At 33.4% G+C, this 14785-nt stretch overlaps 2 protein-coding genes across 2 annotated transcripts; one reads left to right on the forward strand and one right to left on the reverse strand.

The window, feature by feature from the left end:
• Positions 1-11217: 11217 nt before the first annotated feature.
• LOC145044133 (ferredoxin-thioredoxin reductase catalytic chain, chloroplastic-like) lies at positions 11218-12795 on the forward strand. Its single transcript, XM_078992962.1, has 6 exons — positions 11218-11440; positions 11811-11926; positions 12007-12056; positions 12157-12228; positions 12373-12433; positions 12646-12795. The coding sequence occupies exons 1-6, from the start codon at positions 11320-11322 to the stop codon at positions 12688-12690; spliced, it is 465 nt and encodes a 154-aa protein (XP_078849088.1). The 5' UTR covers positions 11218-11319; the 3' UTR covers positions 12691-12795.
• A 53-nt stretch (positions 12796-12848) lies between these two features.
• On the reverse strand, positions 12849-13732 carry PMZ (zinc finger (AN1-like) family protein). The gene is made up of 2 exons (XM_078992961.1): positions 13483-13732; positions 12849-13395 (listed from the first exon to the last, which is right to left on the reverse strand). The coding sequence occupies exons 1-2, from the start codon at positions 13723-13725 to the stop codon at positions 12913-12915; spliced, it is 726 nt and encodes a 241-aa protein (XP_078849087.1). The 5' UTR covers positions 13726-13732; the 3' UTR covers positions 12849-12912.
• Positions 13733-14785: the final 1053 nt, after the last annotated feature.

The following is a 14785-nucleotide window of genomic DNA, read 5'->3' on the forward strand; positions in this document are numbered from 1 at the left end:
ATATTAAATGTGCAATTTTAGTTTAATAAAATGAAAAATACAATAAAATGACAAGTGAAAATAGAAAATTCAAAAATTTTAGAAAATATCATTTGTCCAAATAAAGGAGAAAATGACATGTGGCAAAAAGATTTTGATTTATTAAGGAGGACTAGGTCTGAAACCTGTGTATTACATGGGTTGATTTAAAAAATATTAAACATTAAAGTGTAACCAGAAAATATTTGTCAATGTACAACTTTAAAATAAGAAAAGAAGAAACGTATTATTGCAATTTAATATATATATATATATATATATATATATATATATATATATAATATTTAATATTTTACATATATAAGTATATGACTTTAATTTTAGAAATTAAAAATAAACCAAAAATTGACAACTGGATAATATTAATTTCAAAAATACCACAAAATAACATGTGTCAAAACTCATGAGAGATTGACATGTGGCAAAAAAAAAACTTTCATTTATTAAGGAGGATTGTGATTATCGATTGAACATCGTGAAACGCATTATCGGTCTTCTCGCAATTGCTATGAAATTTATGGGAAAATGACTTATTAAGGTAATTAACTTTCCAAAATGTTCACATCTGGATAACTATCATTTTTTTTGTACACATCTAGGTAATAAACTTGTTGGAAGTGTTCACATATGACCATTATGACCTACTATAACAGGTTAAATCCTAGATGTGAACGCTTTCAACAAGTTCGTTACCTAGATGTGTACAAAAACCCAAATATAAATAAAACGAAAAGTAAAAGTAAATTACATGAATGGTCCTTGTGGTTTGGGGGAATTTGTGTTTTTGGTCTCTAACTTATTTTTTTAACTTGGATGGTCCCTACTATTTATTTTTACTGCCTTACCTAAAAAGACTATTATGCCCTTATTAATTTATTTTTTTAATTAATTTTCTTAATTATGTATTTATTTTTTACATATTTAAAAAAATTAATAGACCCGACATATTTGTATCTCATCGGATAATCCCAACTATTTATTTTTTAATTTTTTAACTCGGATGATCCCTACTATTTAATTTTGTTACTAGCTTGATCTTTGTCTTACTTAAAAAGACTATTGTGCCCTTATTAATTGTTATTTTTAATTAATTTTCTTATTTATGTATCTATTCTGTATACATAAATACATAAATAAGAAAATTAATCAAAAAATAAATTTATACGGGCATAATAGTTTTTTTAGGTAAGACAAGGACCAAACGCGTAACAAAAATAAACAGCGGGACCATCCGAGTTAAAAAATAAGTTATGGACCAAAAACACAAATTCTCCCAAACCATAAGGACCATTGGTGTAATTTATTTTTACTTTTCGTTTTGTTCAAATTTGGGTAACTATTTTTTTTTTTTACATATCTAGGTAACGAACTTGTTGAAAATGTCAACATCTAGGATTTAACTTGCTATAGCAAGTCATAATGGTTATATGTGAACACTTCCAACCAGTTTGTTACCTAGATGTATAAAAAAAATAGTTACCTAAATTGTGAACATACCGAAAAATTAATTACCTTAATAAGTCATTTTCCCTGAAATTTATTGTAAGAGTTTAGTGATTCACACAAAAATGACTATAAGAGAAGCTAAAATTAATTAAAATAAATGATTTTTTTGTCATAAAATAACTTTTTTTATATATTTATCATAAAGTAACAATTTATTTTGTATAACTTTCTTTGTGAAATTACTTTAATTTGCAAAAATATTTTTCGGATAAACATATATTCTTAAATAGCTTCTGTGATGTGAAATCATGATTTGACTATAACTCTAAGAGTTTGCAAAAGTATTATATTTTTTTCTGCGAGATACTAAAATTCTAGCATAGGATGAAATATCAAAACCAAAGAGTTGATCGGTGTTTTCTGAGTTAACAAGGTTTTAGAGTATATTTCATTTATCCACTTTTGATATTTTTTGTTTTTTTTACAAATAATGTTTATTTAATATTAATTAAAGACAAAGGTTCAGTGGAGTATAGTATTGAGGGAGACGAGAACTATGATTTTTTCCATGGTATTATTAATCGTAAGAGGCGTCAGTTGGCTATCTGTGGTGTTTTGAGGGATGGGATGTGGGTTATTGAGTTGAAGTGTCTTAAGGAAGAATTTTGAGAGTATTTTTAGTCTATTTTTTTCGAAGCAGAGGGGTTCTCAGCCTTCGACTCATCGGACTCACTTCTCCACTTTATTGGATTCTCAAATTCAGATTCTTCAAGCTGTATTTACTCGAGAAGAAATTAAAAGGGTAGTGTGGGATTGTGGCTCATCTAAGGCGTCGTATAAGACCCTGAAATTTAGAGAGATTTGACTTTTAGTCAAATATTGATCAAAATAGAAAATGGTCATTTAGAGGAATTTAGTGAGTTTATGAAGTTGTAACTTCATGAAAATGGACAAGATAAGTCTAAGTTACTTAGATAATGTTAGATGAATAAGTTCAACAGAAAAACGCATGAGAAGATGCATTTTTACCAAAAGGATAGAATGAGAAATTTTATGTCTTAGGCCATCTTTGTGACTTAATAGATTAAGATCCATATTAAGTTTATAAAAAGTGACTTAACAAGATTGTATAGTATGTACCTACATTTATGTGGATATAAAGATCATAGAAAACGAGTTTAAGATGACGAAGATATGGGCGTTGGAGGATTGGAAGAAAATGTCCAAATGCTAGAATGAAATCTGCTAAGGGAGTTGTCAAGCAGCTACCGCAGCTTGGTGAAAGGCTTGCCACACAACAAAGAGGGTGATGGTGATTCAGTTAAGGAGTCTCGTCATAAGAGGAAGGCAACATACATCCACGCGAAGTGGTGAAAGTTGGTTGCTATGGTATAAAGGCATCGTGGCTCAGCAAGAGGTTGACCACGACCTACTTAGGTGCACCAGGATGTGGTAAATGCTTCACCACGACACAATTATGAAAGATATTAATACCTCAGTTAGGTTCATTCTTGTTAAAAACACCCCTTAAACCATACAGTAAGAAGCTCCGACAGTTTGGAGCTAGAGGAAGGATCAAAGGGTGATCTTGGGTGTTTGTGGCTTGGATTAAACATCAAAAGTTCCTGAGGTAATCATCTTCTCCATTTTCAAGCTAGTTAGGGATTTGATGGTGTTTTGGAATATTTGAACTAGTTATGTAAGATTGTGTTAAGAAAAGTTGTTAGTAATGTTAATCAAGTGTTTAGAAGCTTTGAACAAGCTTTATAGGTGATTTCCAAGGTGAAATCTATATATGTAAAGTTAGGTGTAACGCCCGTGTTTCTGGTAAAAGCATTAGTACAGTGATGTAATAGTCAGGGTCAACCATTGTAACTCGTTTTAAAGTAATAAAGATGAATTACTTGAATATTATGTGAATTATGTGCTTTTGTGTGGTTATTACTTGTTTATAATAATATAATAAATAAAAGATAAAAATAAGAGTAAAAAATAAGATGTTAGGTAAACCCGATATCTATGAAGAAAGTTGTAGTGGTCGTGACAAGGATTCCAAAGATATAAAGAACGTCGAAATCCGAGTTATAACGAAGAAGTTATGGCGTGTCGAAGTTTCGCGACAGAACCGACACAACACTGTGACATAAATAGTGAATTTACGATAGAGCCATTTTTAGCCTTAGCAATCTAAACTAAAGTCGTAGAATGCATTAAACTGAGAGCATGCATAAAAAGAACTCACAAATCTGACTTAGTATGAGGAAGTTATGATTTTTCGAAGTTTCAGCTTAACTATGTACAAGCCAGAACTCAAACATTAGATCGAGCGGTTTTTAGCCGACACAACCTAAATGAGAATCGAATATCTCATTAATAGTAGCGTAACAATAAAAAGACAGATGAAAATGGAGTCCGTATGTAGAAGTTATGAATTCTACACGGTCGTTTAGCAGTGTAATCTTCTCATACTATTAAATTCAAAATCGGTCGAGAAATAATCATCAAAGTCTAATTGAAAGTTGTAGAGTACGGTCCCACCTACGCGTGGATATAAAGAACGTAAAAAACGGAGCCCGTATGAGAAAGTTACAAAATTTTGAAATCAGGAGTGCAAATTGCGAGACTATCCGAAGAAGAACGACCCGCGTAGAGGAGGAACGCCCCACGTTCTCGTGACACTAGGTCCGAAGTGAGCCACGATGCACCATCCGATGGTTGACATGCAAACGGTACGAACATGTTGCGTACCCTCATACGCACAACGTTCCAAGGAACTCCCAGCGTACCACCGAAGGTACACGCAACGTAGTCAACAGCTTCGGTCTATAAAAGGGCTGGGAGGCCAACCTTCATTTTCACACTTTTCTCCATCTTTTTCTCTCTCTACTCTCTCTCTCTCTCTATATAGCCACCCCCAAACACCCCCGAAGCCTAGGAAACCTTTCTAGCTCTAGAAGGAAGCCTCGGAGAGCCCGGAGTCTCCGAGAAAAAGAGTTTTTTGGTGCGAAACTTTGCCAGGGTAGAGCTCGGTTTTCAAGCAAACTTCCTGGTTTCGTCAAAGGAGATTATTTTAAGAAGTGAATTGCGGTCTGAATCACTCCTTATCAGGTAAGTGCACATTCACTTTCATCATACACATAGATATGAATTATTTTATATAAATTACGTGCTATGTGTGTGTGTGTGTATATATATATATATATATATATATATACTACCTGTTTACCCGAGATGTATGTTGGATGAAGATCTATACTTCTTTCTTTTCAGATCTGAAATTTATTTTCCAAATCTAAACTTTTTCTCTTGGATCTGAAACTTTTCCCTTCAGATCTAAACTTTTTAGACCTAAGCTATATATATATATATATATATATATATATATATATATATATATATATGTGTGTGTGTGTGTGTGTGTGTGTGTGTGTGTGTGTATTTTATACTTGAGATCTGTGTTGGGTGAAAGATCTAAACCTCTCTCTTTCCAGATCTAACATTTGTAATGTCCCGAGATTTCGCAGGTATTTCCAAACCCTCTTCTATCATTACTTTGTCAATTATAGTCCTTGGGTTTGAGAATGAAGAGCCAAGATAAGTTTAAGGGCCAAACTTTCAAATTTTGGTCTAAAAGAGAGTATGTCGCGCGTACTTACGGGTATGCTAAGCGTATTAAGGTCCGCCTTAGTATGCTGGGCGTACACTTGAGTACATTGGGTGTACTAACGTTTGGATGAAACCCTAATATTTAGGGTTTGGGGCCTATATAAGCAACATAATGAGCACCTACATCTCTTTTACCTCAGCCTCCACAGATCTAATTCGTCTCTCTCAAACCCTAGCCTTCCCTTTTGTGTGATAAGCTCTTTTGGTGTGTTCTTGAGTGCTTAGAGAGGAAAGCCATTGCATCAAGAGATGGAGTAAGAGATCAAGCTTGTAGATCTAAAGTTAGTTTGTGTTCAAGAAGCTCCAGAAGGTCTACAGTTCCAAACTTTATGCATATATATATATATATATATATATATATATATATATATATATATCATTTTATTTGTCCCAAAATCCATAAAGTGGTGCATGTTGTGATTTGGTCGAAAAGAGTTGTCCTTCTAGGCTCTTGAAGGGACATTGAATGATAAAAATAAGGTCCCATTTGTTGTATGTATCCCATGCAAGAGAAATAAGGTCTTAATGGATTAACACCAAGCAATAAGATCTTTATGGACATCCAAAATGATAAAGTTCATGACTTTATAGATCCTAGGCATGTTAGGTCACTGGATCTGAGATTTGGGCTTAAGTGCTTAAGCCATTAAGCACTTAATAAGGTTTTGGCAAAACGCATCGTACGTCCGGCATAAATCCAGTACGCCCAGCGTACTGGGTCTACCACCCCGATGGTGGTCAACGTTGGATGAGTACACCCCGCGTACCAGAAGAGTACGCCACACATACCTCCTCTGTTGGGATTTGGTATGTTGGACTTAGGGATTGGATTGTTAATGGACTAGATGCATTTGGGCCGTTGATGAACTCTATAAATATGGTGTTTTGGGCCTGGTAATGATAGTGGATCACGGGTTTAGGCCCAATTAGGAGGATGGGCCCAATTTAGTAAATCGGGCTAATAGTGGATTTTATATTTAGACTTTCAAGTCAAGGACTTGGTGTTGGGCCTTGGCCCAATAAAGTGAATGGACTAAACAAGGAATGTGGACACTTAGTCAAGGGAGTTATGTTGGTATTAACCTAGTGATTATTATGTATCAGTTTGGGATTTCCGGTGAGACAGTAGTCACCACTAGCAAGGTGAGTTATCCTCACTATATCAACAGGGTCTAAGGCACCAAGGCCGACCCTTTATGGATTTGTATCCGGATTATTATAGGATATGTTCTGCATACTGGTAGTTAGGATAGTGATATGTTTATGCTTAGTGACCTGGTTTGGTCGGTATCCTGGTTATAAGTTATGTTATGTTAGTGACCAATGTAGGTCGGTGTCCTGGTTTAGGATGTTGCTATGCTATTTGATCTACTAGATCGGTTTGACTGTTATTGTGATAATATTATATATATGTGCACATGTTGTTTGATTGGGGGTTGGATTGAGGCAGTCATGCTTTGTGCGGAAGGCCAACATACCCAGGGTGCACCAGATAGACTACTAACCCAAAAAGGGGCATGGTAGTCAGACCGAAGGCCCGACGAGCGGTACGAATAGGCTGAAGGCCCTGAGAGGTGGTCTAGCTGTGCCGAAGGCTCGAAGAGCGGTCCAGGTAGACTGAAGGCTTGCGAGGCGGTCCAATCAGGCTGTAGGCTCATGATGTATGCTAATATATATATATATATATATATATATATATATGTGTATATATATATATATATATATATATATATATATATATATATATATATAGTTAAAGTTGTTGACATGATATGATTATGGTTATATGAGGATGATATTTTGGGGGTAGCTCACTAAGCTTTCGGGCTTACAGTTTCAGTTATTGTTTCAGGTACCTCGGATGATCACGGAAAGGCGAAGGCATGATCGTACCGCTGCTCCTGCTGTCATGGATTTTATGTTTTGAAACTGGGACACTGTGATAATTATTATTTGGAAACAAACTATGTAATGATTAATGGTTTTAATTGTTTTGAAAAAGTTTAAAATTGGCTTGAAATTTTGGGCGTTACAGCTTTTCTTCAGATCTAGACTGTATATGTATTTTTATGCTTTGAAAGTAATGATGAAAGATTTTAACTTTGTTTTTCAGATCTAGACCTTTTTCTTCAGATCTGAACCGCATATGTATTTTCTTCACGGATCTAAACTATTTCTTCAGATCTAGACTGTATATGTATTTTAATGGTTTGAAAGATCTAAACTTTTTTTCTTTTCAGATCTAGACCTTTTTCTTCAGATCTGAACCGTATATGTATTTCCTTACAGATCTAAACTATTTCTTTAGATCTGAACTGTATATGTATTTTACATCTACAAATATGTTGGGTAAAACATGAGTAGATGAAATAGTTGGTGTGTAATGAAAGATGAGAGGATGAGATAAAAGCGTGATATAGATTATGAGATGAGGATGGGAGGTGAAAAATGAGAGAAATCTTTTCCCAAACGATGACCCCGTCATCTAGCAGAGTACGGATGACAACCATGGACTATTCTAGACAGTCTGTGGAACACTAGCAGGTCGCTACCTGTAGGTGTTGTGAACAATACGTTCACCCGATGTACTCTAAAAACCCATTGACATGTATTGCAGGTGGACTCCTACAAATAATACTATCGATAAATTAGAGCTATGGACTTAGCACCCGTTGGATGAACCTTGGCAGCTATGAATTTAGTGTCTGTTGTATAAACCTTGGCGACGATGGACTTCATGCCTATTCCTTAGGAAAACCCATAGAAATGAGTGATGGATGATTTTTAGGGTAGATCCCTAAGAATTAAAGAAGATAATGGGGATGGTTAATTAGGTTAGTTGTTTGATGATAATACATTATAATTTTATTGTGGGTTGAAAACCCTATGTACTCACCAGGTTTCCCAACCTGACCCACTCAGTTTATTTGTATCACAAGTATCGATATAAAGCTACACTTTACTGAGGGATTAAAGAGATGTAGATCACTAGTGTAAATGAATGTAAGTTCTGTTTATGCTTATGTTTCTATATTGACGTTGACATCCCAAGGTTTTAAAAAGAATTAAAATACATTTCTTCGGAAATTCTTTGATAATATATTTATCATGTTTTTCTAGAAACAAAATTCCGCAACACTTTTCTTAAGAAGTAACTTGGATTTTTATTTAAAAAAAATAAACTAAATCGGTCTTTTCTGGCCGTAAAAATGAGGATGTCACATTAGGGTTTGAAACTGTAACTAGTGGTAATGTAAATTGATGTAATAGATTAGATTATAACGAATTTGGTAGTATGATATGCTTAATTCATTGGTTTGGTTGGATTTAGAAGTAGAAAATGAAATGATAGAATTATGATTCATTAAATGGTCATTTTGACCATAAGAGTCATTAAGCTCTTAATAAGCTATGACAAGTTTTAAGGAACTTGACATGTTGTATAAATAAGCCTTGAGCAACAGGATGGATCGAAATGCATCAATTCAAGAGATGAGCCAAATGTTAGTTAGTTTTGACTAACTAACAAGGTGTGTTATTGTAATGACTTAAAATTTCCATCCATCAACAAGGTTAGTTTCCGTTACTTAAATATTAATTTCGTTAGTGATTTCGGTTTTTACAATTATAAATTCAATAAATTAAAATAAAATGGTGTTAATTTATACCTAAAATTTTAATGTGGGGGTATTTAAGATAATTTATAATCGTTAAAAGGTTTAATTGGAATAGAGGGGCCAATGTATCATTAAAGGAAACTTGAACTGTTATCTTATTAGGGTTAAGGGTGTTTGGAGTTTACTTATGACACTTGAGGGACCTAATTGAAAAATAAAAAAAAAAATTCGAATTGACGTTATTACTTATTAAGAGCAATCATGGATTTGTTCGTTCTTTTTGTCACATTTGCATTTAGAGGCTGACACAAATTGATAGATCCATGAATCCTGTTCTTGTGTGTGTGTGTGTGTGCGCGCGACGATAGAAAAAACAAACAAACAAACAAAACAAAACAAAAAAACAAAGAAGAAGAAGAATCAATCGTAAAAAGGGAAAGAAACAACGTTGTTCATTGATGCAAAGGGAGGAGGGGTCTTCGTTTTCTTTTAGATTGCTATTTGGGGCGAATTTTAGCAATCTATTAGTAAATTTTCTAAATTTCTTTCTTCCTCAGGGTTTATGTTTGAATTGGTTGAGTTGTGGTATCAAATTTCTTCCTCTTTGGTGTTATTGATCATACCTTATTTCTCTTTACAATCTTTGAGGTATCGTGTGATTAACCTCCAAATTTATTGGGTGTATTTTGATGGTTTATGGTTGTTAAAATCTTGTTAAGAACACTCTAAAAATGTTATTAGTCATGTCAATGAATAGCTCAAAGTTTTGGAATCAATGTTTTCTTTTGTTGCTAGAATTCTTGTTTTTTATTATCTCAATTCTACTGATTTCATGTGTGATGCTTTTTTTTCCCTGCATAAAGACCATGTTTTGAACCATCCAAAAGATTTTCAAAACAGTCCCTAAATGTATTTATATGTGGCTTAATGGTGGAGGAAACTCAAACCCCAAATTGGGTAATTTAGTTAATAGAAAAAAAAAAATTAGAATGCTATAACAAAAAGTAAATGGAAACTTACATTGTTATTTCTTTCCTTTATCCTTTATTAAGATTATGTTAATTATTTCTTTTTTAAAATTATTATTTTGTTATACGATTAGTAATTTATTCTTTACATAATATCTAAAAACTAGAGGAACAAAATGAATTTAAATAATGTATTTGCTGATGATGAATCGGTAAAAACAATTGTTTCAATGAAAGATGAGTTTCATTGAGACGTTTGAACCGTTAGAAACCTGTTTTAGTATAAAAAGTCTAATGGATTTCTTATTTTGATTTAGGGTTAGACATGTAGGCCTACACTTACATGATCGCACAACATAAAGCCATACTCAACTCCATCGACAATCTCTTCCGCTAATAGTTCAACCACCTATCTTTCTAGTTGCCACAACACACCATTGATGCTCCTCCACTAGGGATACACCTTGTGACAAATATAAATCAAGATTTTTACATCTAGGTCATCCATACGACCAAGAAAGAATTTAGAGAGAGTACGAAAAGAAATCACATTCTATATTAATCAAATCAAGATATTTAAATTTAGGTCTTCCATTGGGAATTCACACTGTGGCAAATATAAATCAAGATATTTACATCTAGGTCATCCATATGACCAAAAAAGAATAGAGTAAATTACTTAAATCGTCCCTATGATTTGGTTAAAATTGCACGTTTGGTCCCTAACTTTTTTTTTGTACTCGGATCATCCATGTGGTTTGATTTTGTTGCATTTTTCGTCCATGTGGTTTGATTTTGTTGCGTTTTTCGTCCCTTACATATATAAAGTAAGGGACCAAACATTCAATTTTTAACCAAACCACAGGGACGAAAAATATAACAAAATAAAACCAGAAGAACGATCCGAATACAAAATAAAAATTAGAAACCAAATATACAATTTTAACCAAACTATAGGAACAATTTCAGTAATTTACTCTAGAGAATATATAGAGTACGAAAGAAAGAAATGTGAACCACATTCTATATAAATCAAATCAAAGGTATTTTCATTTAGGTCATCCGAATTCCAGATTTTGTACAATCAAGTCACTGCTAAGCTCGACTTGGCCTTCCAACCCAACACTTCTAATATTTACACAATTTTAACCCAACTATGGATAAACATTCAAGTTAGTCCATCTTTTAACATTATCTTGGTAGTTTAATTTGGACACTTTAACTTTAAATTCTTAGTATTTATACTTAAACATTTTTATAATTTTAAAAATAATTTTCAAATTCTAATTCTAATAAAAATCAAGAGAATAAATCTATAGCCATAGAAATAAGTAATCTCTTTGACATGTGTCTGCATATTACAAAATCAAACAAGAGTGTCTCTCTCTGTGTGTGTGTGTGTTAATTTCTTCCGATAATCTGGAACGAGTGGTGATGCTTGCTCACGTCTCCTTCAGCCCTCAAAAGATCTTCTAAAGCATAAATACACACAGATGTATATATAGGTTTTCGACGATGTCGTATAGGCTTTCCGCTTTCCTTCATCCATTGCAAATTCTACTCTGAATTAATCGAAATTGGAGATGACGACCGCGATGCAATCTCTGTCGGCGACGTCCTCTTACTCCGTCGGCTTTGGCTTCCCCCCTAATTTCACTACTCCTCAAACGCGCCTCCATCGTCGTGCTGTCGTAATCGCGAAAGGTAGTACAACATCCCCTCTCAGATGTTCACTGAACTTATGTTTATTTGCGAAGTTCCGTGGTTTCTGTATCGAAGCTCTTGTTGAGCTTTTATTCCTGTAGTTCAATCGATCCTGGTGTTAGTACTTGAATCGCAAAATTATGTGATCTATTTCATTGATGCTGCTTAGAATATCATGAGCTCAAATTGTTCGATCGATGATATGGTTATTTGTGCAAGGCACTCTCAGTGTTCAATTTACTCATTTACTGAACTTAATTACGAGTTAAAACCCTAGACACGAGTTTCTGAATTCTTGTTCCTGTGGTTTGATCTATGCTTCTATATTCCTGTTTGCTAAGCTGTGTGTTTGTTTGTTTGTTTATTTCAGCTGATGAGCCATCAGATAAGTCTGTTGAGATTATGCGTAAATTCTCAGAGCAGTATGCTCGTAAATCTGACACGTTTTTTTGCGTTGACAAAGGTGTTACTTCTGTAGTTATCAAGGTATACTCCTTCATCTTGGGCCCTGTTTGTTTGTTATACATGACATGATAACATGAAAGCAATTACTTTGGTGGATACAGGGGTTGGCAGATCATAGAGATACATTGGGTGCACCACTTTGTCCTTGTAGGCAAGTGTATTTCAAATCTTTGGAAATTTTGCTTTTGATTTTGTAAAATGTAAATGGAGTCTTATAAATCATATAATTTGCTACTTGCTAAAAAAAACAGGCACTATGATGACAAAGCTGCAGAAGCAAGTCAAGGCTTTTGGAATTGCCCTTGTGTACCCATGAGAGAAAGGTAAAAATCCCTTCATTTGTAAGCACTTACATTTACATGATTTAAGCTTTTTTAATGATATGAAACTTAATTATAATGATCATTGATTTAATTCTAGATATAATATATCATTGATTATTTCATTATTTGTTTGTAAATTCTTAGGAAGGAGTGCCATTGCATGCTTTTTCTCACGCCTGATAACGATTTTGCTGGCGACGAACAGGTTAAATTACAATCTTAAATGTCATTTTGACAAACTTATGCATCAAAATTTCACTTTTTTTTTTCACCAATTTATATTTTATATATCGGTGTTTCATTTTAACAATCTTTGGTCCTAAAATAAAAATAGTTGCATATTTCGAAAAAAAACGAAAATCATAAATTTCATTATGAACCCTATCTCATGTGATTTTTGGAATTTGGATGATGCAGGCTATTTCCTTGGAAGAAATCAAAGAATTGACAGCAAACATGTAGTTGCCCAATTTTTTTTTCCAAACAAAACAAGCAATCGTTCATGTATATTTATATGTTAAATGTTAAATGATTATATATCATATTATATCATCAATCTTCAGTCTAGTTGTGTATTTGATCTCTTTTCTTTAGCTTATCTTCCAGGAAAACAATAAACAAAAACACAAACGAAAACGTTTTAAAGATAAAAACTATAACAATACAATATTATTATCAACAAATTCAATAAGCTTTAACAGATGTAGAAGGTGTAGAAGCCGATGAAGAAGAACCACCAGTTTTCTTCGTACAATCTTTCCCCATTCTCGAAGCCAAAGCAACCAAAAACGGCCGTGCACCACCACCACCGCCGGCAGCAGCAGCCGCCGCCGGCGAGTTGTGACTTTTGCAGGCGTGATCGGATTGGAACCGGTGCTTCAAACAGAATTTTACGTCGCAAGACCTGCAAGTACTCGTGTTTGAAAAGGTAAGAATCTCTTTACACCGCCTAACACCACACGTGGGTTTCTTCTTCTTCTTCGCATCACAATCTCCAGATTTCCGATGCTTTTCCAAAATCAAAACGTTCTCATCTTCTCCTCCTTTTCTGCTTAACGGAATCTCCATCGACATCGAACATGTTTCGCATACCAATACTTTTCTACTGTTGTAATCCGAGTTTGAACATTCGTGTGACTTGTACGATCGATGTTCAACGCAAAAAACCTGCAACAGAAAATCGAAATTGATAGATTACAATCGAGATTCCATGAACAGAAAAAAGAGAATCGATTGAAGATTTCATGAACTTACCTTTTCACAGCCATCGCATTTGAATGGGAGAAAATCGAGCTGATTGCAATCGGGAAGCTGACAGTGCTTGCCTAAATCGGGAAAAGCTTCTGTTCCTGCCATGGTATTATGGTATTCTCTTGATCTCAAGAACAATTTAATGGTTGAAGAAAGTGAAATAGATAAATTGTGATTTTGTTTGTGCATTGGGGATTTTTGGGGGGAGTATATATAGCTTTGGTTTTGACTTGGGGCGTAAGCCATGAAAGCGTATACACGTCTGCTTGAAAAGCTTCTGGGTTCTTCTTTTTGACTTTTTATGAAAACCGATGAAGGATTTGGGTCTTTGGGCCCCACATAACAGGTTGTGGACTCTTCGTGGGCCTTTACATTCAGTTTAATGGACTGGGTAATACTTATCTTTTGGGCCCTCCGTGTGCTAGAATATAATCTAGATACAAGTTAATGAGTTACTCAGAAATAATCCAACTGGTTATATAGTATAAAAATGGAATTGTGTTTTATTTGTTTTATTTTTGTGTGATTAATATATTTCTTCTACTTTTCCCTTCATTGCAACTGGGCCCAAATTTAACCCAACAACCAAAATCCCAAAAGGCAGTGCTTAAGATTTTCTCAAGTAACTTTATTTTGATTGTAGCTTCTTTTTAAAACCTTTTACTATTTGAAAAGTTGATTTGGTAATTTTTATCGTTATCACTTTGTAATTCCAATTATTTACTTTTATATGTTTTTGTCTATTTTGATATTTATATATAATAATATTTTGTTATATTTAATTATTAAAATTTTATTAGCTTTTATTAGTTAACCTATTCAACTAAATATATAAAATAGAATTGAATGTATTTTTTTACAAATATATATCTTAAAAAATAGTTGTTAAAACTTTCAATGGAAAATGTGAAAGATTAAAAAACATTAAGGCCGTGTAGTATTTTTATAATTATACATCATCACAGAAAGCTATATTTTAAAAAAATTTAATGTATATTTGAAGATGACAAATTATATAAGATTTTATATAACATATAAGAAAAATAAAAATATTTTAAAAAGTATTAAAAAGATTAATTATTGATGTGATAAAATATAATTTATCTTATATTATTATCTATAGAAAGTAAACTATGAGTTGCAACAACTTTTTAAATAAGCCTTCACCTATTATTCACCATCATTTCTATACGGAATATAGTAAGAGTTATATGATGATTTATTTCAAGGTTATCAAAATCGTAATTTTGATCATAGGATTTTACGATCCTAGTTATGAAAAACGAATCAGATCATATATTGCTCG

Source organism: Lactuca saligna, chromosome 4 (genome assembly GCF_052625555.1).
Source record: "Lactuca saligna cultivar CGN05327 chromosome 4, ASM5262555v1, whole genome shotgun sequence".
Lineage (NCBI taxonomy): Eukaryota > Viridiplantae > Streptophyta > Magnoliopsida > Asterales > Asteraceae > Lactuca > Lactuca saligna.